We start from the raw sequence: 23,003 nt of genomic DNA on the forward strand, positions 1-23,003 counted from the left end.
TGGTACACATACTGCTGCCACTGTGTGTCAGTGGTGGAGTGAATGTTTAAGGTGTTGGATGGGGTGCCAATCATGGTGCATTATCCTTCCTCATCCTCCTCAACTTCACAGCATATTATATGTTAACTATCCTTCTTTACTGCTCTACTGTTCAGCTCCAAGGCCCTTGTGTGTTCCCATTCCTACCTGTCCAAACATAACTATCAGTGATGGTTTCTCTTTCTGCTGCTGCATCATCACCTCTGCAAATCAAAGATCCTTGGTCCCTTTCTCACTTATAAGTTGCCTCTCAGTCACATCATCTGCAGGAAGGGGGAATCAGTTTCTATACATTGCTATGACCCCAGCTCTTCACTCTTCTTTCAACCCCAGAACCACCTCTGTGGCATCAGACTACCTGTCATAGATGAGTCACTACTTCCATTAACTGAATTAGCCAAGATCAAAGTCATGGTTTACATCACTAACATAAATTCCACTCCCTTGCTGCTGACTGCATTCAGCTGAGCTTGCAAAATGTTGACATCCTTCTCAAACCAGCATTTAAGTTTCAAATCCTACATCCTACCCCATACCAGGACTGCTCATCTCTATCTCCACAACATTGCCTACTTATACTCCAACCTCAACTATCCCACTGCTGAAATTTTAATCCACACTTTGGTCATCTTTATACTCCACTCTATTACCCATCTTACCTGCCTCCCATCCTCTACCCTATAAATTGTCCAAAATCTAACTACCCATACCAAATTCCACCTATCATCTTTGTCCTCATTGACCTACATTGACACCTTGTTCTCTAATGCTTTCATTTCTCATCTTTCAAATTCTTTCACAGCCTTGCTCTACCCTATGTCTGCAACCCCTTCCAGTCTTAACTACCCTCTCACACCCACTGGTCCTTTCACCCTGCCTTTTGTTCATTGGCCCCTCCCTTTATCCCACCATTGGTGGCTGAACCTGCAGCTGCCTTGGCGCGACTTTTGGGAACTCCTTGCCTAAAGCACTCTGCCCCAGCCACCTTCCCAGCCAAGCTTTTAGTCAAATCCCTCCTTCAGTATCCACTTTCCTGACTCTGTTCACCATGGAATGCCTTGGAGTATTTTTACATTGAAGATGTATAAATGCAAATTGTTGCACATTGTATCTATTCTGTTTTGATAGGTTCCAAAACATGACCACGCTGCTGAAGGGCAGTGTCACCTTGCAAATAAAAGACAACCTAAAACAAAGAAGATATTGAGAGTCTGGACTGGCAGACAAACTTTTATATTTAAAATCAAAAAAACAGGTTAAATAAAATTTGTCGTGACCATACACAGTCAACTGTTTGAGTCACTTAAATAAGCTTCTAATACTTTTGCACAATTATAACAGAAAAAAATACACATGGGTTGTGTGGCTGTGTAAAATGGGAATTTGGGAGAGGGGAAAAACAAACTTTTTTTTCCAACTGATCACTAACTTTCCTTAATTATGTCTAAAGTGATATTTGGACAAAACAATACACTACAGGAACAATGCTGACTTAAAACAAAGCCAATACAGTCATTCAAAGGAGAGAAGAAAAAGGGCTTTTCAAATATCCATTGGCTACTGGGAACTGGCTCTTTCTAGAATGCGAAGATCATAGCTCCTCTTGGCTGTTCGCAGTTTAAACCTGTTTGTTGAATTATTCAGTCTGATAGTTGCATTTTGAGCCGCCATGGTCGATGGGAACACGGCAACAATAGTATAAAGTGCAGCTAGGTCACCGGCATTCTTTGAGTTCTCTGTCGCTCTGTTACAGTCCCCAGAGCCACTGCTGCGTTGCTGAGAGTCTTTGAGCCACTGGATTTTGGCACCAGACATTGAAAGTTGACTGAAAAGTTTGTCTGCTTCAGTGCGAGTGATTCCTTCAGGAAGATCTGTTACCTCCAAGATTCGTCCAACAACTGAAACAAAGAAAGAAAAACATGCTAAGTTGTTCCAAGAGATATAAATTTCAGTCAGTCACCACTCACAAGTGTGTTAAACTGAAGATAAATTCACACACGGATCACTTAGAATCCAGCTCAGTTTTGTTGTAATGTAGCTGGGCTCAAGTTTAAAACAGCACATCCTATTCACACAAGAAAGATCAAGGATGAAGCTGCCATAATTAAGTTCTGTGTAAAATCATTCACAGAGGCAGTCCTATTTAATGAGAATTTCAGAAACCAACTTGTTATCACACAAGCTGAACCTGTGAACACAGTTATTCTTCCGTTATACAAGTACCACAAATTGCTAAACAGCAGAAACACTAAGTAGTCATTCAAAACATGGAGCGCAGTCAAGATTGCTGAAAATAGCCTTCCCATTTGGATGGAAGTTGCACGACTATAGAATGGCTACAAATCTTTTGTGCAAGGGCAAAATACTGTACCCAGCAATATGAACAGATGCACATTCCTTTAATCCAGGTAAGTTGCATACTGCGCTCTGAACAACCACTTTCATTATCTGCTGATAACACTATTTCAAAAGTGCCAACTCTAATGCAATCTGTTTGCTAAGCTCTGTGTTATGGTCTGCCAGGTAACCCCACTGTAGAGGCACTATGACATTGCCTATTGTCTCCTGGTATCCCTTCTGCATGACAAGTCAACAGTTGGAAATCAATCCCATGTCTGTGTGCACATCAAACTTTAGTGGGAGAACCTGAAGCCACTGTAACTCAACAGCCCCTCCTGCCTAATACCTACCTTACAACATAACCGACAGCATAAATATTTACACAAAAAGCTGAAAAAAAGCACATACCTGTATAAGACCCTGGCAGACTGATGTTGCTCCAGTGCACTGCTGGAATGAGCGTAGAAGACATTCACATGCATGCGTATATTGCTGCTAATTTCTCGTCTAAATTCCAGGACCTTTTATTTGTATATCAATGTTAATTTTTCTTTTAATACTTAATGGCTGGCAAACAAATACTAACACACGAGATAGATTAGAAGGTTGATTCTCATTAGGAGTAATAGCTGAAAGGGCCTGAAGATAAAACCATATAGCTTCAGGTACATAAGGACAATAACTTGCTGACACTCCATGTTTCCAGTCTTCCCTCTTCACCAAAATAGGCCAGCTAACAGCAGCCCACTGTGCAATTCACAAGGTATCCCAGATAAACCAATGCCAAATCAGCTAAAGTGAGTTTGTCACAATTGAGAACAGCTTGCATTAGAATAGGTATTAATGGTAGGTCATTGACCTTTAATATGGTAATTTCTTAAGTTATACTCTTTCGAGTTATCAACAGTCACAGATTGCAACTCTTTTTTGAGTACAATCACAGTTCTTGGTTTCCAGGAGTGGGATATGAACCCACAACCCTCTGATTCAAAGGCGAGGGTGCTATGAACTGAGCCACAGCTGACACCTCTCCAAAATAAATGTAAATGTTATCCAAACAGTGGAAAGCAAGGCAGCATTGACTGTCCCTTTAAGACTTCTACAGCCATGCAACTTTAGTGAGCAATTCTGCACAAGTCCTCATTCTAGATATGCATTTCAATTCTTTTGAATAAAGCGGCCGAAGTAGATGTTAAAAACCTGACAGACAGACATGCACACAAAGCTTAATAAGCTCCAAGCACTCCAGATCAGACGGATAAAATGAGTGTCCTCCACATAACAGAAGAACATACCAAGTATTGTCAATTCAGAATAGGGGAAACTCTCTTCAGAGGAGTCACAACAGCTGCCAAGACAAATCTTCCAAGGGTTTTGGCTCAGAATGTGCTGGAGTGCGGCATCTTGCCATATTTGATCATTTTTTTCCCTTACCCTTTAAGCTCAAAACCTTTATGTTGCCCGTTGCTGGAAGTGAGAGCCATAACAGAGAGATCAACAGGGCACCTGGCACCTTGGTGAATGATATGAACAACAGTCCATCTCCTTAACCAAAAAAATGTAAGGATAGAGAATGAGACAGGGAAATGACAGTGAAGGGACAGGGCGAATCAGAGTCAAATTAGGTGCAGAGAGTGCAATAAAGAGAGGGAAAGAATGATTGTGTTAAGAAAGAGAAAGAGAGAGAGAGAGCGAGAAAGACAGAAAGGAGAAGTAAGGAAAACATTTTAAATTTTGTAAACCTCTAGGAACAATCTACTACCTGCAGGGATGAAACTTCAGTTTCAATGTTTCCTGTTGGGATCAGAGAGGTTGGATGCATTGCAGGGTAATTGGAAGGACTGTTACCAGTCTTAATTTTCTGCGCAAGATTAATCAAAAATGAAAATGCATAACTCCTTGAAACCCACATGGAGGTCGATGGCAAACTGCCATTTTCACAGAACTCTCAGTGGAGCAGTGCAAATTGTGGTGATTCGCAAATTCCTTGCCACAACTTGCTGGGTTATTTACACATTAATAATGGCAAGTGAATTAAACTCGCCGTTACTTTGCCAGCAAATTCTGGCCCATTGTTGTACGCAACACACAACTGTAAACAGGAATACTTAGTAAATATATCGGGATTAATATTAATGTGACAGCTTTACAAATACCATCATGTGGAACATGAAAGAGATGCCCCAGAATAATGCCATGGAAAGGATGGAATGACCTTGCCCAGGCTTCATCTGCAAAACTGTAACAGCATACGATATCAATAATACACTTAGCTAACTGCCTCTTACAATACCAATTTGCCTAGAGTCTTTGCACCACAGGAAAGAGCAACTGTGGAGGCTTCCAAAGTTGCCTCATACAAAAGGCAGAGTAATTTGGGGCTTTTTGATCATCTACATAGTGAAAATGACAGTACTTTCAAATTATGTAAATAAAACAGAGAAAAATCTTTAGCTGGAGCTATAATTATGTCCCAAGGACCAACGGATCAGAATGCAAAATCAGATACTTATCACCTACAACAAGAGCTCATAGTTCACAAACACTGCAAGTCAAAATTGATCGGTTTTTCATGTCAAGAACTTGAATACATTATCTTAGAGAGCATGTTGTGGATACACTAACTTGTGAAGAAGTCAATTAAGGTCTTATATGCTGATATGGGCACAATTTCCAAATAGCTTTTAAGAATATTTGTTCTTGGGATATGGGAGCCAATTACAAGGTCAACATTTACTGCCCATCCCTAATTGCCCTTGAGAAGGTGGTGGTGAGCTGCCTTCTTGAACCGCTGCAGTCCATGTGGTGTAGGTACACCCACAGTGCTGTTAGGGAAGGAGTTCCAGGATTTTGACCCAGCGACAGTGAAGGAACAGCGATATATTTCCAAGTCAGGATGGTGAGTGGCTTGGAGGGGAACTTGCAGGTGGTGGTATTCCCATCTCTCTGCTGCCCTTGTCCTTCTAGATGGTAGCGATTGTGGGTTTGGAAGGTGCTGTCTAAGGAGCCTTGGTGAGTTCCTGCAGTGCATCTTGTAGATGGTACACACTGCTGCTACTGTGCGTCGGTGGTGGAGGGAGTGAATGTTTGTGGATGTGGTGCCAATTAAGTGGGCTGCTTTGTCCTGGATGGTGTTGAGCTTCTTGAGTGTTGTTGGAGCTGCGCTCATCCAAGCAAGTGGGGAGTTGCACAAACAGGGCACCAATGTATGTGCTCCCAGTGAACTAAACACAAATAGGTCATAAAAAACAAATAAAGCTGCAATATGTTCCAAAATGGGTTTAAATTGAACTGAGAACAAATTCTGGAGGTGCTCCAGAAGGTAAGGGACTTCACAAGACCGGAATGGCTATGCAGAATATCACTACAGAGACATTTTCCACATTGTGTTATAAGCCCCAATAAGTTCCCCGTAGGAACGAACTAAATCCATTCCAACCCTGCATATAGTCCACCAGATCACTCACTGAAAACCAACAGATCCTGACCTCTGCAATAAAACAATAAGACTGACAAAACCTTTAGCTATGGAGAAATCAAATGATGAAACAGTGCTTTTTATTAGATGGAAGGGGCAGATCACAAAACCTGTGAAGCTAGACTATCCTCCTTTGTTGTGTGGAAAATATGGAATGAAGATTGTAGGGCTTGCCCTGGCAGTTTATCATACTTCGCTGTACATAAGAAGAGTCATATGGACTCGAAACGCTAACTCTGTTTCTCTCTTCACAGATGCTGTCAGGCCTGCTGAGTTTTTCCAGCATTTTCTGTTTTTATTTCAGACTTCCAGCATCCGCAGTATTTTGCTTTTATATAAGCATTTTGCCCATGTGTAACTGAGGTCACATTGAGACAGGGTCACCAATTTTGACCAGACTTTTGGTAGTGTCATCCAGAAATGAACTTAACTGGAATATCTCATGCAACCATTTTCCATTAAGAACATTTACACAAATACAAATTTATAAAAGTAATTTCTGTGACAAAGCTAACAAAAGCTTGTTCAATCCAGTTGTCATTCTTTAGCAAACTCAGGAATAACATAAGAACAGTAGAATCCTTCTTGTGTAAAATAGAACAATTCAGTGGCTTTATGCAATAGCACAACACAACTTTCTGCTTAAAATTCCTCATCTCTTGGTTTGGAGCACACACTACCAATGTTCCCTCTAAGCAGCACAGTTGTGCATCAACCCAAAAGTTCCTGCGCAGGCTGCATACAATTCGGACCCTTCAAATTACCGCGTTGCTCACCACCAATGAAGTTCTTCGCACTGAGAGAAAGGAGGAGCAAGGCCAGAGTGAGGTAACACAGTCCATTTGCTGAGGCTTGCAAATGGGTGAACATTCCCCCCCTCCTATAATTATGTCCCAAGGACCAACGGACCAGAATGCAAAATCAGATACGTATCACCTACAACAAGAGCCCATAGTTCACAAACTCTGCAAGTCCAAATTGAACGGTTTTTCATGTTAAGCTACTCAACGTCATTTTTGTGCATTTAATTTATCTCACTCTGCTGAGGAAGTTCTGGTTTACAACTTAACAGTACATTGTATTAATGTTAAAACATTGATCCAATATGGGGCCTGCCGCAACAGTGTGTTCTGTCATCTGTTGGGTTTAGGGTTGCTAACTTTTAAAAAAAAATTCTTTCATAGGATGTGGAGATCAATAGCTGAGCCAGCATTTATTGCCTATCCCTAAATGCCCTTGAGAGGTTGGTGTTGAGCCACCTTCTTGAACTGCTGCAGTCCAAGTGGTGTAGGTACACCCACAGTGCTGTTAGTGAAAGAGTTCCAGGATTTTGACCCAGTGACAGTGAAGGAACGGCGAGATATTTCCAAGTCAGGATGGTGAGTGGCTTGGAGGGGAAATTCCAGGTGATGGTGTTCCCATCTATCTTTTGCCCTTCTCCTTTTAGGTGGTGCAGGTCATGGGTTTGGAAGGTGCTGTCAAAGGAACCTTGGTGAACTGCTGCAGTTCACACTGCTGCTACTGTGCGTCGGTGGTGGAGGAAGTGAATGCTTAAGGTGGTGGATGGGGTGCCAATCAAGCAGGATGCTTTGTCCTGGATGGTGTTGAGCTTCTTGAGTGTTGCTGGAGTTGCACTCATCCAGGCAAGTGGAGAGTATTCCATCGCACTCCTGACTTGTGCCTTGTAGATGGTGGACAGGCTTTGGGGAGTCAGGAGGTGAGTTACTCGCCACAAGAATTCGTCTGACCTGCTTTTGTAGCCACAGTATTTATATGACTAGTCCAGTTCAGTTTCTGGTCAATAGTAACCCCCCAGGATATTGATAGTGGGGAATTCAGTGATGGTAATGCCATTGAATATCAAGGGGCGACGGTTAGATTCTCTCTTGTTGGAGATGGTCACTGTCTGCCACTTGTGTGGCATGAATGTTACTTGTCACTTATCAGCCCAAGTCTGAATGTTGACCAGGTCTTACTGTATACGTGCACAGACTGCTTCAGTATCTGAGGAGTTACGAATGCTGCTGAACATTGTGCAATCATCAGCGAACATCCCCATTTCTGATCTTACGATGGAGGGAAGGTCATTGATGAAGCAGCTGAAGATGGTTGGGCCTAGGATGCTACCCTGAGGAACTCCTGCAGTGATGTCATGGAGCTGAGATGATTAGTTTCCAACAACTACAACCATCTTCCTTTGTGCTAGGTATGACTCCAATCAGTGGAGTGTTTTCCCCCCTGATTTCCATTGGGTTCAAGTTTGCTAGGGCTCTTCGATGCCACACTCGGTCAAATGCTGCCTTGATGTCAAGGGCAGTCACTCTCACCTCACGTCTTGAGTTCAGATCTTTTGTCCATATTTGGACCAAGGCTGGAATGAGGTCAGGAGCAGACTGACCCTGGCGGAACCCAAACCTGGCATCAGTGAGCAGGTTATTGCTGAATAAGTGCCGCTTGATAGCACTGTTGGTGACTCTTCCATCACTTTACTGATGATTGAGAGTAGACTGATGGGGCGGTAATTGGCCGGGTTGGATGTGTCCTGTATTTTGTGGACAGGACACACCTGGGCAATTTTCCACATAGCCAGGTAGATGCCAGTGTTGTAGCTGTACTGGAACAGCTTCGCTAGGGGCGCGGCAAGTTCTGGAGCACAAGTCTTCAGTACTATTGCTGGAATATTGTCAGGGCCCATAGACTTTGCAGTATCCAGTGCCTTCAGCCATTTCTTGACATCATGTGGAGTGAATCAAATTGGCTGAAGACTGGCATCTGTGATGTTGGGGATCTCAGATGGTTGGATGTATTCCATCCATAACCTACCTCTCTCCAACCCCCTTGCCCAGTCAGCCTTTCCCCCCGACCACCACCTCCCCCATCTCCAATAGTTTTTAGGGCCAACAAAGAAAAGTGTTCAAAGAAAAAACACTTGTTTTAATGGTCTAATGATTTTCTCTTTAATTCCTGGAGACTCCAGGGCAATCTTGGAGATTTGGCAACTCTAATTGGGACATATTGTAACAACATTGCATGCTGTATACAGCAATAATTTCCTTTTATGTCTCTCTCCCTCCCTTAGGAATGGAGCAGCTTTTAGCGAACAGCTTTCAGGAGGAAAAAAAGTAAAGGGTTCAGGGCATTGAACTGTTTCACTGGCTCAGAATGCCAGTGGAGCAAGCATATGCTGAACATTGTCTCATAACTGGAGGTTCCCCTTTCAAGAGTGGAGCAGACAGGTATCAAGACTCCTTCCATAAGTTTTAAATAGGAAATGTGCCTTTTGCTTGTTCTGCGCATAGATGCAAGTCAGTGAGACAGACTCAAGTCTAAGACAATCTGATAAGTAGGCCAGCTGAAGGAGCTTCCCTCAGCTGTGCAGATGAGTCTTTGTATCCTTGTCTGTACTTGGACTGAAAGATGTCATGCAATACAATACCTGTGTGGTTTTTGTAAATCAGCTTTATTCAATTGTTTTAAAAATAAAATATAACCAGTATTATATGCTTTGAACCATTTGAAATTCAGAATTTTGGATGATAACTCTATTCCTAATAAACAGATCTCATCCCCTTACACTCTCAGTTGTAGATCGTTGTGGAGCAATGGGGTGGGGGAATAATTAAAACAATGAATAACTTTATCCTTCATGGAACGCTAGAAAATATCAATGAGCAGGTTATCACATGCTGTGCTGCCCCGGTTTAAATGGGTTTGTCTAGATTGTGACCTCTAACTAACGCTGATTCTGTTTTGCCAAAAAGTAGCCACTGTCTTTTCAAATCTGCTACTCCAATAAGACAGTAAGCTGATTCAAATAAAATGGACTGACAATGTTTTAAGAGTTCCCTTTAATTTTAAATTTCCAGTGTGCAGAATCCCACAAAGAGCAAACACATCATTGGTACATGTCGATGGAAATGACTGCATACTGGACAAATTTAATTCTATTGCAAAAAAGGCAGACCACAAATTTGTATCCAGATTGTCACAGGCACAGAACATCCCAAAGGCTATAGCTGGTGTGAATTATTCATTGTACCAATCTGGTGACAGAGTTTTGTTACCAAAGTTTACTGTCAAGCCAGTAACTCACCCAAGGTAGTGTTTGATAGGTAAAGAGACTGAGGACTAAGAAATCTCCTGTGCCAGAGAGTATTGGAGAGTGCGGAAGGAGACTTGTGGGAAATTTACAGGGTGTTTGCTACAGCCATGAAAAAAATATTGGCTATCAGAGATGCTCCCAAGATAGGTAGCAGAAAACACAGTACCTTCATGTAAAAAAGGGATTAACTTGACCCATTAGCTTATTGTCAATGGGTAATGTAATGGAAACCAGCCTAAACTTTAGCACAGCAAAGTGCCTGTACAAGAGTGAGCATGGACTTAGATAGGATTGATTTGCCCTGACAAACCTTTTATAACATCTTCAAAGAAGTCAAAATCAATAGAAAAGGGACTCTATTTGGATTTTCAGCAAATGTCCTACAAGACACATTTGCTTCAGTAAACCATTATTTTAAGTGGGTGTTAAAATACCAAAATCTAGGCTAGAGAGGACTCGTGAGAGGTGTGGTGTCATACTGGTAGTGAGTGAAGTACCACAGCGCTAACACTCTGTTACTCATCTTTCTTGATAAATTACCTGGATGTAGAAGCTAAATGTAAGCAAGCTTGTTAAATTTACGACAGCACTAAAATAGGGAGAGGAATAGGGGAAGAGGATGCAGTTGCTTGCAGAATGATTTAGATCAATTATGCAACTGGGTGAACCAGTGTCAAAATTAAATTTAATTCTGACAAGTGTTAAATATTGTGTATTGATAGAATGAACAGCACAGGTAGACAATGAAGAATGGATTTAACACAGAGAAAGTTAGAGGAACCTGGGAGTGGCAGTGGAGTCATCACTTTCAATGTTGAGACATATGGAGAAACAGTTAATATTGGGCTTCATAGCCAGATAGTGAGGTGTAAGTCTCCAAAGGTTATGCTGAAGCAGGCCTCAGCAGGAGTACTTACTCTGTGCATTTTGGTCAGCACACTTCAAAAGGGTCACACTAGAGAGGGTACAGGGAAGAGTAACAAGAACGTGGACACAAGTGTAAAAGGGGTAGATTATGAGGAAGATTAGAGAAGCTTAAAACTCTAACTTTCTTCTGTCTAGGCTGTAAAGAAGACAACCGCAACAGAGTATCTTGAATATTAAATGGGATATATGGGATTAAATGGGATGAACATTATTTCAGGGCAGGCCAGGCCAGTAGAATGAGAGGACATAACTTTAATAAATGAAAAGTAAACTTTAAGACAGATTTTAGAAAAACAACATCTTTACTGAAAGAATGATCAATGTTTGGAATAATTTATGATGTGAGATAGCAGGGTTAATTAAACTCCTTGCTGCTGAAAGTGTGTCTGGTAAATTGCAGTATTATAGGGGTGAGCCTTGGATAATAGCCTTTTCTCTTCATTGGCTTTCTCATGTTTCTACCCTAAACTTGTATCTTGCCCAACTGCCATGGCTTTGTGTTTATTGGTTTCTACAGTATAGTAACGCATTAGTTGCCAAATACAGTTTCCTCTTCAGTAAATGTCAACTCCAGTCAAATTATTGAACGTCTTTTTTTTAAAATTGTCATTTTGTTGTATTATTTACATTGCTTAATTGAAGTTATTGTTAGTTCAAATAAGGGCTACAAATTATCAGTAGACAGTACAACATGAATAGTGCTTCAGCTTTTAATAGGTCTCATTCTCAGTATAGAAAACTTTGACCAGAAAATTAATCCATTTACAAAATTTCTGCAATAGTTCAGATACTAACCAACATCACCTGTGCCAAGGTCAGTGGACGCTGATTTCAGGGTTGGCTTCTTTCCTCGTTTAGTGTGTTTTGTACTGCATGGACCCTTTAAATAAAAGGAATCATAGAATAATATACCAAGAAGAATTCAATAGCAGCCTTCAAAAAGGAGTTCATTATCAAATCATAAGGAATAAGAGTAGGCCATTTGACACCTCAAGCCTGCTCCACCATAAGATCATTACTGATCTGATTGTGGTCTTAATTCCATTTTCCTGTCTGTCCCCCCCATAACCCTCGACTCCCTTGTCAACCAAAAATCTGTCTAACTCAGCCTTGAATATATTCAATGGCCAAGCCTCCACTGCTCTCTAGGGAAGAGAATTCCAAAACACTTAACAACCATCTGAGAAAAGAAATTCCTCCTCATCTCCATATTAAATGGGAGACTCCTTATTCTGAAACTGTGCCCCCTAGTTCTAGATTCCCCGCGAGAGCAAAAATCCTCTCAGCATCCACCCCATCAAGCCCCCTCAGGGCCTTATATGCTTCAATAAGATCACCACTCATTCTCTAAACTCCAATGAGTATAGGTCCAATTTACTCAGTGTCACATCATAGGCCAACCCTCTCATCCCAGGAACCAATTTAGTGAACCTTCTCTGTAATGTATCCAAAGCAAGTGTATTCTTCCTTCGATATGGAGACCAAAATTGCACACAGTATTCCGGGTGTGGTCTCACCAAATCCCTATGCAATTGTAGCAAGACTAACTTGCTCTTGTATCCCCTTGCAATAAAGGCCAACATACCATTTGCTTTCCTAATTGCTTGTTGTACTTGCAGACTCATTCTCTGTGTTCCTTGTATGAGCACGCCCAAATATCTGAACATCAACATTTAGAGAAGTTTCACACCTTTTGAAAAATATGCTGCCTTTCTATTCTTACTACCTAAATGAATAACTTCACATTTCCTTACATTATATTCCATCTGCCATCTTGTGACTCACTCACTTAACCTATGTCTTTGCAGTCTCATTGTGTCCTTCTCCCAGCTTACCTTCCCACCTAGCTACGTATCATCAACAAACTTGGATACATTACTCTTGGTTTCTTCTTCTATCTTCAGTCTAAGTCATTAATTAATATAGGTTGTAAATAATTCAGGCCCCAGCATTGATCCCTGCGACACTCCACTAGTTACAGCCTGCCAGCCAATTAGTACATGATTCTATTGTTACCTGAGATCATTACCTTTGAGGTTCTGCACTATACTTTGAATCCTAACTTCTCAAACTCTCTCAATAGAACACTATTCCTATGTCGGTGGGTCCTTCATAGACCACGACAACTAGATCCTCCTCCTCCAGGTTCTTCTCCAGCTGCAAGGAAATGCCCTTCACCCTGGCACTGGGCAGGCAACACAATTTCCAAAATTCACTGTTGTGACTGCAGAGATCAATGTCTATCATCCTGACTATACTGTCCCTTATCACTACCACATTCCTTTTCATTCCCCACACTTGAATAGCATCCTGTACCATGGTTCTATTGTCAATTTGGCCATTCACTCTGCACTTCTTGTTCTCATCCACGCAGGTAGCAACTAACAAAGTAGCAAGTTTAGTAGTGCAGAAAATATTTAGCACCAATTAGTGCACAGGAAGAGCCTGCAGATATCTACATGGTGTAACTGGGATCTTTTTGAGGGGAGCTGCCACCCCAGGATAGCTCAGTATAGTTGATTCAATAGTTTTCTCCTTTGCAGGTTTAACAAGATGTGCCACTGAGAAGTATAGAGAATATTTTAACCAAGTTAAAACAAAGTGGCGCATGCCCCAGATTTTTGAGCAGAGGGCAGCTCATTTCTCTCACGTGTTTTCGTTTCATTACCTGATGAGTTGAATACTGGCACTGTCCATGTATTACTGGAGGTGGGCACACTGGAAGGTTGTACTGCAAAGGTTGGCCAAGTAAAGAATAACGAGTGTCACCTGATAAAAGAAAAATAGACACTAATTTTGCAAACACACTCAGCAACTTCAGTTTGCAACCTGTGCCCGAAGCACAGTAAGTAGGATACTGTCTCTGAATAGAGAAAAACATACAAAGCCACAGTCGGAAACAAAAACAGAAAATGCTGAAAAAACTCAGCAGGTCTAACAGCACCTGTGACGAGAAAGACAGACTTAATGTTTCAAGTCCGTATGACTCTGAAGAAGAGTCATGCGGACTCGAAACATTAACTCTGTCTTTCTCGCCACAGATGCTGTTAGACCTGCTGAGTTTTTCCAGCATTTTCTGTTTTTGTTTCAGAAAGCCACAGTCTGTTAAGGTTTCTATACAGCTTGTGGCTCTGTATTCAGCTGGCTCACTGCTTGCCCCAAAGTACAGCGTCACAAGTAATCAGCAAGTATGCATAGTAGTGAGCAAGAACTGAACAGAGTGGCAACATAAAAATTACAATGTAGTCAAGCAAACACTTGCATATTCATTATAAGCCCACCCACTCGACTCCCACAGTTACCTCAACCACACTTCCTTACACCCTGCTTCCTGTAAGGGCTCCATTTCATTCTCCCAGTTTCTCCGTCTCTGTCATGTCTGTTCCGATGATGCTACCTTCAACAACAAAGCTTCTGACATGTCTCCATTTTCCCTTAACCGAGGATTCCCCAGCTGTGGTTGACAGGGCCCTCTACTGTGTTTGAACCATTTCCCACACTTCTGCCTTCACACCTCCCTCTCCCTCCCAGAACCAAGATAGGGTGCCCTTTGTCCTCACTTTCCACCCCACCAGCCTCCGCATTCGAAGGATTGTTCTCCACCATTTCCGCCAACTCCAGCATGATGCAACCAGCAAACACATCTTCCCCTCTCCTCTCCTGTCAGTGTTGTGAAGGGGCTGTTCCCTCTGCGAAATCCTGGTCTACTCCTCTATCACCCCCAACACCCCATCCTCTTACCACGGCACCTTCCCATGGAATCGCAGAAGGTGTAACACCTGCCCCTTTACTTCCTCTCTTCTCACTGTCCAGGGGCCCAAACACTCCTTCAAGGTGAAGCAGTGATTTACTTGTGCTCCTTTCAATTTAGTCGACTGCATTCACACTCACAATGCAGCCTCCTCTACATTGGGGAGAACAAACGCAGACTGGGTGACCGCTTTGTGCAACATCTTCGCTCAGTCCGCAAACATGACCCAGACCTCCCTGTTGCTTTCCATTTCAATTCACCACCCTGCTATCATGCCCACATGTCCGTCCTTGGCCTGCTGCATTGTTCCAGTGAAGCTCAACGCAAACTGGAGGAACAGCACCTCATCTTCCGACTAGGCACTTTACAGCCTTCTGGAATTAACATTGAGTTCAACAACTTCAGACTATGAACTCTCTCCTCCATTTTCAATTTTTTTGTTAAGTGGCAGTCTGTATCTTGTTTTTTGCTTTCAGACTGAGCTGGACTTTATTCTGCTATTAACATATCCTGGATCTATGATTTGTTTCTTTACTACTCCGATTCCTACTCTCTATGCCTTTTGCTCCGTATCATCTTTGGTATTTAATCTTCCCCGCTCTCTTAACCTACCCCTTTTTACTCCACCTGTCCCTCCCCCCTTTTTCAACACCATAAAACCCAACATGTTTCTGCCTCTCTTCAGTTCCAAAGGTGAGTCATATTGGACTTGAAACATTAACTGTTTCTCTCTCTACAGATGCTGTCAGATCAGCTGAGTTTTTCCAGCACTTTCTATTTTTATTTGGGCAAACACCTTGTTTTTGCACACATTTGGCATGTCCCAACACATTTGATTGAACAACATTATCTATGTATTTGTCTTCTAGGATTTTAACATTTCCAACTCATTGCACCCCCTTCTACACAAGGGTACTCCCAAACATCTTTGACCTAGCCACTTTGAGATGTGTTAGCATCTCCAGGATTCATTCGCTCTCAGGTTTTTGATCCTTACTGTAGGAGTTTCCTCTCTACTTGACATCTCTTCTTGGAAGGCATGGCTGAGACTAGGAACTCAGACCAGGAAACAGAATACATATCATTCAGGCAGACCCTCGGTTTCTCATTGCCAAGCAACCAGCATGCTGCTGTCAATACTGTGTCTATTAGTTTTGAGCAATGCTCCCTCTAAGCTGCACAGCAATCTGAAAGTCCCCATTCAGGCCATGCAGAAGTTGAACTCTTTAAATTACCATGCGTGCATGGCTGGGCAATAACATTTAAAAGGCCTGCGCACTCGAAAAAATAATTACAGGGAACATTGGTTTTGAGACACCTCATCAAAGGCGTTATTAAAACCCAAGTAAATCACATCTACATTCCCACTCTTATCCATGCCTATTGTTACTTTATCAAAGAAATTATGGAACTTCTCTGGCATAACTTCACTTTTGCAAATCCATGCTAATGCTTACCAATTAGTTTAAATTAAATAGTCAAGGATGCAAACTCTGAAGAAATATCTAATCTGACCTACAGGCAATGTTTCTGTTAAAATTTTTTGCACCGCCACGCACACAAGACATTTACTACAGAGCAAGACCTGTGCAGTATCTTCTGGGCTGCAGTGCAGCCGTGCAGCTTTGCGGTCACGTTGCCTACTAGGATTGAAAAATTGATTCAATTTAACACTGGGAAATGCAATGCTAGTAACAGAGAACCCAATCCTTTAACTGGGGAAAAGTAAACTAGTTCTGTAAATAACTGTTAGGTACTAGAGAACTTGAGTGTTACTGAAAAAAGACATGTTGTCGAAGCTTTTCGTCTTGCACTCATCAGGTCAATTTGCAAGAATACCAAATTGTAAAGGGAACAACAATTTATACTGCATGAGAAGAGAGTACTGATTGGTTGGCATGTGGGCACCTTGGTAGAGGTGTTGCCATGGAGAATGCACTAGTTAACAGACAATTAATTGTAAAGCTTTGTCTTAACTTCAAACCAGGCAGGTTGACTCAGATTGGTCAAGGCATTGACCTACAGAATGAACCAGGAAACCAGGGCAATACCTTGACCAATCCAAGTCAACCTGCCTGGTTTCAATTTAAACAAAGCTTGACAGTTAACTGGCAGTTATCAGTTAACTGGTGCATTCTCCAATGGCTACACCTCTACCAAATCAGAGTCCACTTGCCAACCATTCAACACTCTCTTCTCATGCAGTATAAATTGTTGTTCCATTTACAATTTGGTATTCTTGCAAATTGTCCTGATGAGTGCAAGACAAAAAACTTTGACGTGGTTTTTTCAGAAAAACTAACCTAGTTCTATGAACGCAAGGCAATGCTAGTAGCAGGCTAATCAAGGACGATCACCATAGATTACTAAAGGGAAATCATACTTGACAAATTTACTGAGTGCTTTTGAAAAGTGACCATTTGGATGGATAAAGGGAATTCAGTAGATGTAAAGGATACAGATTTTCACAAGGCTTATTAGATAAATTCAGGCTTGGTATAAGAGAAGAGATTGATGGACAAGAAATAGGGCAAATGTAAGTTGCTCAGAGTGAAGAGTTGGAAATGGTGTACCTTATTAACATATAATTATGTTGGTGTCACAATTGCTGAGTTGGTCTTAAAAAACGGAAACAGAAAATTGAGGCCACTTAGAAACTTGCTGTGTGGGGAGGTGGGGTGAGGGGAAAGAGAAAGGAAGTATAACCTTGAAAATGGCCATGTGATGCTGCCGTTTTCAGAAATGTTGCACAGTGGCATCACTTGGCTTGTCAGCTGTGACCCTACATGCAGTCTTTGCTTATGGTTGTACTAAAATAGCAGAGCGCACGATTAATGCCACTAACGTTTAATCTGCAGTTTACTATAACAAGCTGCAGTAACTTTTAATGGGCACCATTCCTACAAACTTATACTACCTCTATAAAGTGAGGCCAATTAATACATTGTGTACTTAGCAGGCATTCTGTGCATTATAAGAATCACTATGTATGAAAATTTCAAAACATTTCAAAAATGTTATTTGGAGAGGTATTCACCTTGTGCTGGACCCACAGGTCTGGAGAACTGGGCAATAAGTGGCAGTGGTGCTAGACCAGGACAGACATTTGTCACATTTGTCACTGGAGACGGTGTTGGCGACTGAGTTGGAGAGTTAAGAGGACTGTTTAATTGGGCATTGACCTAAGGAAATAAATATCAACTGTCAACAGCAATTACAAATAAACAGGCTTACTTGACAATTGTACAATATTCATTTATTTTTCACTAGTTTGATACAATACCAAGAGATGCTGAAGGAACTTTAGTGTCAGCTAAATGTTAATCCCAGCAAGTAGCAACCTATAGAGAATTCCATAGTGATGACCCAGGTAATTTTCATTGTGTAGGGGGTGGAAGGAGGGATCAGTCTCTGAGTCAGTGTGCATATCCCGTTGTCATACTTTTGTGTCCAGCTTTTCCATTATAAAGTTCCATGTCCATGTTTATAATGGAAGCTTCCTAAATAAACTCCTTGCACTGTAATTAGGTGGGTGGCAGCGACATATGTTCTATGTCTTCCAGCTTCTCAGTTTACATTGCAGAAAATCTCCTGTGCTACAACCGACTCTAATTCTGTTTGCCGCAAATTGCCCCAATTTTTGCTATTTTAACTTTAAATATCAAATCAAAAGATATTAAAAAGACAGAGTGACCAACTTTAAAATGCGACTGAATTACATCAGTGTGCTTTGGTTCAATAATCCCTGCCCTTTGATCTCATGGGAGACCAACTAATCTTATATAAATCTGTTACCCATTTAGTTCTGTGGAGTGGATCCACTGAAAATAGCATATGGGCAGCAGCCTGCAGTACAATGACATTGCAGTCAAAGGAACCAGTCTCTTGCAAACCATTTCTCCATACCAAGATACAAAATCTCCCCTTTGGTATTAGTGTTTGCAGTTTCCATGTATGATTTCTACAGTACAACATTTGCAGATCTGAGTCAGAAAATATAACTTGGCATTTCAAGCATATCACAAATCATTGATTTGACTGCTCAACACAGAAAAGTGCAAGGATTTAACATTTAAAATTGAATCACTGCACAAAAGCAAGAGTAGCTAGTAAATCACCTGTTCACAATGTCTGATCTACTGAAAATGGGTGGGAGGTGGCAACAGTGTGGCCTGAATTGGTGATTTGATTTGCCAACATGGCGCCAGCCAAACAAAATAAAACAGGCTTTATACTGATGTAGGAGATAGAGCTAATGAAATTTCAAGGAGGCAGCCAAGTACTTTAAGTAACCTGAGGTATATTATTTCATCATAAATTCAGGTATTAAAATAAATATTCAGATAAAAACTGTACAATGACCTTCCAGTTTTCCTAAGTAGAACATGTCTAATAAGCTGTCAGTTCCTGAGAGATGCTTCACTGAATAAACCCTATAGCTGGCTCAGAAGAATGTGCAATATACTGCGCCATTGACAACAAAATTCCTAGCCTCCATAAAAAAATTGCTAAAATGAAAATGGTGACTTCATTTGAAGCACCCAGGGGAGTGGATTTTCAAAAATGCATTTCTCCAAGTAAATCCATTGATCTGCATGCTTTTTTGTCCATCATGACAGAACTTGACCTGACTACTTTCATTGACAGGGTTGCAATGCCAATAAAGTGAATGATGTGTCAGAGACCCAGTCAATGCAGAGGGAAACCGCCAAATATATTTTCAGCAGCTGTCACAGTCATAAGAAGAATTGAGTAGCAGTTGACTGAAAGAGGTATTAATTGGTCAAATTCCTGCCATTCAGCCTCATGAGATTTTAAAATAAATTTATTGCTGAAAGTTGATTTATCAACCAGCTAATACACAGAGACCTCGAGGTCTTGTGGTTCAGTTGATAGCCAGAAGCTCAAGATTCAAGTTCCACTCCAGGACTTGTTGGCCAAGGAAGGAGTGTTCGTGACGTGGTATAAACATGTTAATAATCAGTCTGCTAATCCTTCCAACACTTCCCCATTATTCAGCAAAGGGGGAAAAAGTGTGTGAAGATACAAAACAAACAGAGACCTGGGCTTGTAGGTTTGCAGAAATGTGATTTACATGGTTTAGGGACACATTTATTTATGTATTGAATTAATTTTACAAAATAAACATTTCAATGTACCTCCCATATATCCACTACTACCATAACGACAACCCAAACGCATTGTGAAAATGGTGCAAAGGTAGGTATATGGAGTTGGGTCACAGGTCAACCATGATCTCATTGAATGGCGGAACAGGCTCAAGTGGCTAACTGATCTATTCCTATTCCTAAAATTAAACCAAAACAATTTAACTTGAAGCTGAAAGGGTGACTGGCCAATGTTCCCTTTCCCCTGCTTAATGAAACATTCACTAGCTGAGGGGGCATGAGGATGACCTCTTCATAGGTCTTTGCCATTACTTTTCGACAACTGAGCACTCAGAGATACACCATGGTAGACATGGGAGGCTCACCTGCCATTCTCTCCCTTCCTGTGGAGGCGAAGGGCCTTGCCTCCCTTCATAGCCCAGGCAAGATTGCAAATACAACATCTGAGGAACCAAAGAAGCAAACTTGCATACTTATAGCACCGTGGTGAAACAGGTCAAGCTGGCCAGAACCTTAATTTTACTGGACCTATGATTTATAATTTTCACCACAAATGAAACAGGTCTACGGAACCTGCTCAACTCAGTCTGGATGGGATAGATCCACCAATGTTATCTTCAAGTAACAGAAACAGCTGCAACTTATTTTCTTTGCTTATTCTCAGCTTCTGGATCCGGCCTCTTCTTCTTGTGTCTTCTTCTGCTTGTCTGTTCCGCTCCAGTGTACTCAACAACTGTTACTGCACAGCTTGGACTGATCTGTGTCCTTTTAGATCTTTCAGCAAGGTTTCAGTTTTGATTCTCAACCTTCGCTTGCTTTTGATTTCTTTAGAAACTAGGAAGTTCAATTTCATTGCTGTGTTTATCTTTTCTGCTTCCCTTTCAGTTTCATTTTCAGTTCAACTTCTGTTTTGAGGTAGGGTCTGCCTCAAAACATACAAATTAAATTAAAAAATATAGTTTCCTTCACTTTCCCTTTGGAAAAAGAAAGTTTTACCGTAGTGAAGGTTTCTTTACCATACCTTTGAAATACAACAAGTTCTTATTATCACAAACATTTTAACAAATACTTTGTTACATACTGTACAGGTAATCTTTTCATATTTTACAATTACAGATAGATTTACAAAGTGTTAAGGGCTCAACCAAAGCAAAAGAAAGTAAACGTAACAAGTAGAATTTGAGTATTGCTGAAAAAGAGAGACTTTTTTGAAGCTTTTCATCTTGCACTTATCAGGACAATTTGCAAGAATACCAAATGTAAAGGGAACAACAATTTATACTGTATGAAAAGAGAGTGCTGATTGGTTGGCAAGTGGACTCTGATTGGTAGGGGCGTTGCCATGGAAAATACACCAGTTGATGGTGACTGACAGTTAACCACCAAGCATTGTTTGAAATTCAAACCAGGCAGTTTAACCCTGATTGGTCAAGGCATTGCCCTGAGGAATGAACCAGCGAATGGCTGTCACTTACTTTGCTTAGCTGAAACAGGCATAATGTGTGTACATGTTCTTTCTGTCTGCAAAGAACAGGGCCCTGTGTATTAATGTTTGCAGTTTCCAGTACACGCAAATGCGCCACATTGCGAGCCTGACTGACAATCTTAAATTGGTTGTCAGCGTAATGCTCAACACACAGGCTTATTTAGCAAATGTTGTCCAATCGCAGAATCACATCTAATGTTGGACACTGTGTTTTGAGTTTTGAAAGCCCAGGCTGGTTGGGTACGGTCTATACCTTGCCTGTTGTGAACAGTGGCTGGGACGTGCTGTTTGATATGATTGCTAGACTTTGGGACATACAGTCTACATACCTAGCATCACACTGGCACTGAAATTCATATACCACATTACTCATTTGTGTGATAGGCAGAACGTCTTTTTGGCTTGACGGCAGCTTCCTGTTAGTGGTGAATACCACACATGTTGCTACTGCGTAGTAGCAGCGTGAAACCTGTTGCTCAAATTTTTGAGATACCTTTCCCTTCCAGGGTAATCTGAGGTAGTCTGGGTACTTTTCAGGGCTGAAAGTGACGGCCTTAGGCCTGTTCATGAGTTTGAGTGAAATGATCTGATCAGGGTGGCCATTATCCCGCAGGATGTCTTTGATGTGCCTTTTTCAGCATCAGGCTTGCATGGTGAGCAAATGGCTCAGGCCATATTTACGAAGTTGCCGCTAAGGCCAATCTTATAGTGATGGAACTGTAAGAGTCGCAACACCTAAACTGACCAGTGAGGGAAGGCTTGAGGTAGACCGCGGTGGAGAATCCCCTGGCAGATTTCTCACCTAGTACGTAGGGGAGTTTATTTGACTTCTCCATTTCAAAAGGTGAATTTGAGCACAAGATAGAGCACATTAGGACACGTAAGGAAATTATTACATACAGCTGCAGATTTGAATATAGCAAACATATCATCCACATATCGGAAATATGCAAGGGGTAGGAGGTTGGGTGTCATTCCATCAAAGGCACATTTCTCATGGAACCCAGCAAAGATGTCTGTGAGAGCTGGGCCTAGAGGAGATCTCATGGCAACACCATCTATTTGGACATACATGGTGTAATTAAAACTGAACTCAACCATGTGAGTTCATAAGTTTGATGAATATTGATTCACACAATGGTGGTGGGTCTAGATTGACATGATATAGTGCTGCAGCGCAAATATCTATGGCTTCCTTAAGTGGAACATTAGTGAATAGCCTAGCAATGTCAAATGAGCACATGGACACAGCATTGCTATCGATATGCAAGTCCTGTATGATCTTCACAAATGTGAAAGAGTCTTCACCGTGTATGTGGAAAACTTGCTCAAAACTGGTTCTAACAATTCACCCAACCATTTGGTCAATTAATGTTGTGCAGTCCCGGTGATAGATAAGATAGGGTGTAAAGGGACAGCACTTTTGTGTGTCTTGGACAGCCCATACATACGCAGATGCCCGGCTTAAATTTCAAACAATGCTTGGTGGTTAACTGTCAGTCACCATCAACTGATGCATTCTCTATGGCAACACCTCTACCAGAGGTGTCCACTATCAGAGTCCACTTGCCAATCAATCTCTCTTCTCATACAGTATAAACAGTTGTTCCCTTTACACTTGGTATTTCTTGCAAATTGTCCTGATGAGTGCAAGACGAAACACTTTGACAAAAAAGTCTTTTTTTCCAGCAGTACTCAAGTTCTGTACTATCAAATGACAACAAGTAGGATTTGCAGGATTTAAACATCAT

The 23,003-nt window shown here is 41.4% G+C and overlaps 1 protein-coding gene across 9 annotated transcripts in view; it reads right to left on the bottom strand.

Annotated features, from left to right (window-relative positions):
- Positions 1–1,238: 1,238 nt before the first annotated feature.
- r3hdm2 (R3H domain containing 2) overlaps positions 1,239–23,003 on the bottom strand; it is a 294,265-nt gene continuing 272,500 nt past the window's right edge. For 8 of the 9 annotated variants that reach the window (XM_078534495.1, XM_078534493.1, XM_078534494.1 and 5 more), the window contains 4 exons: positions 17,675–17,819; positions 13,555–13,655; positions 11,682–11,766; positions 1,239–1,937 (listed from right to left, as the gene is read on the bottom strand). In XM_078534495.1, coding sequence (XP_078390621.1) covers positions 1,597–1,937; positions 11,682–11,766; positions 13,555–13,655; positions 17,675–17,819 — 672 coding nt within the window. In that variant the 3' untranslated portion in view covers positions 1,239–1,596. The remainder of the gene's footprint in view (positions 1,938–11,681; positions 11,767–13,554; positions 13,656–17,674; positions 17,820–23,003) is intronic. The other variant, XM_078534491.1, reaches the window with a different exon arrangement.

This window comes from Cetorhinus maximus, chromosome X (genome assembly GCF_964194155.1).
Source record: "Cetorhinus maximus chromosome X, sCetMax3.hap1.1, whole genome shotgun sequence".
In the NCBI taxonomy this organism is placed as follows: Eukaryota; Metazoa; Chordata; class Chondrichthyes; order Lamniformes; family Cetorhinidae; genus Cetorhinus; species Cetorhinus maximus.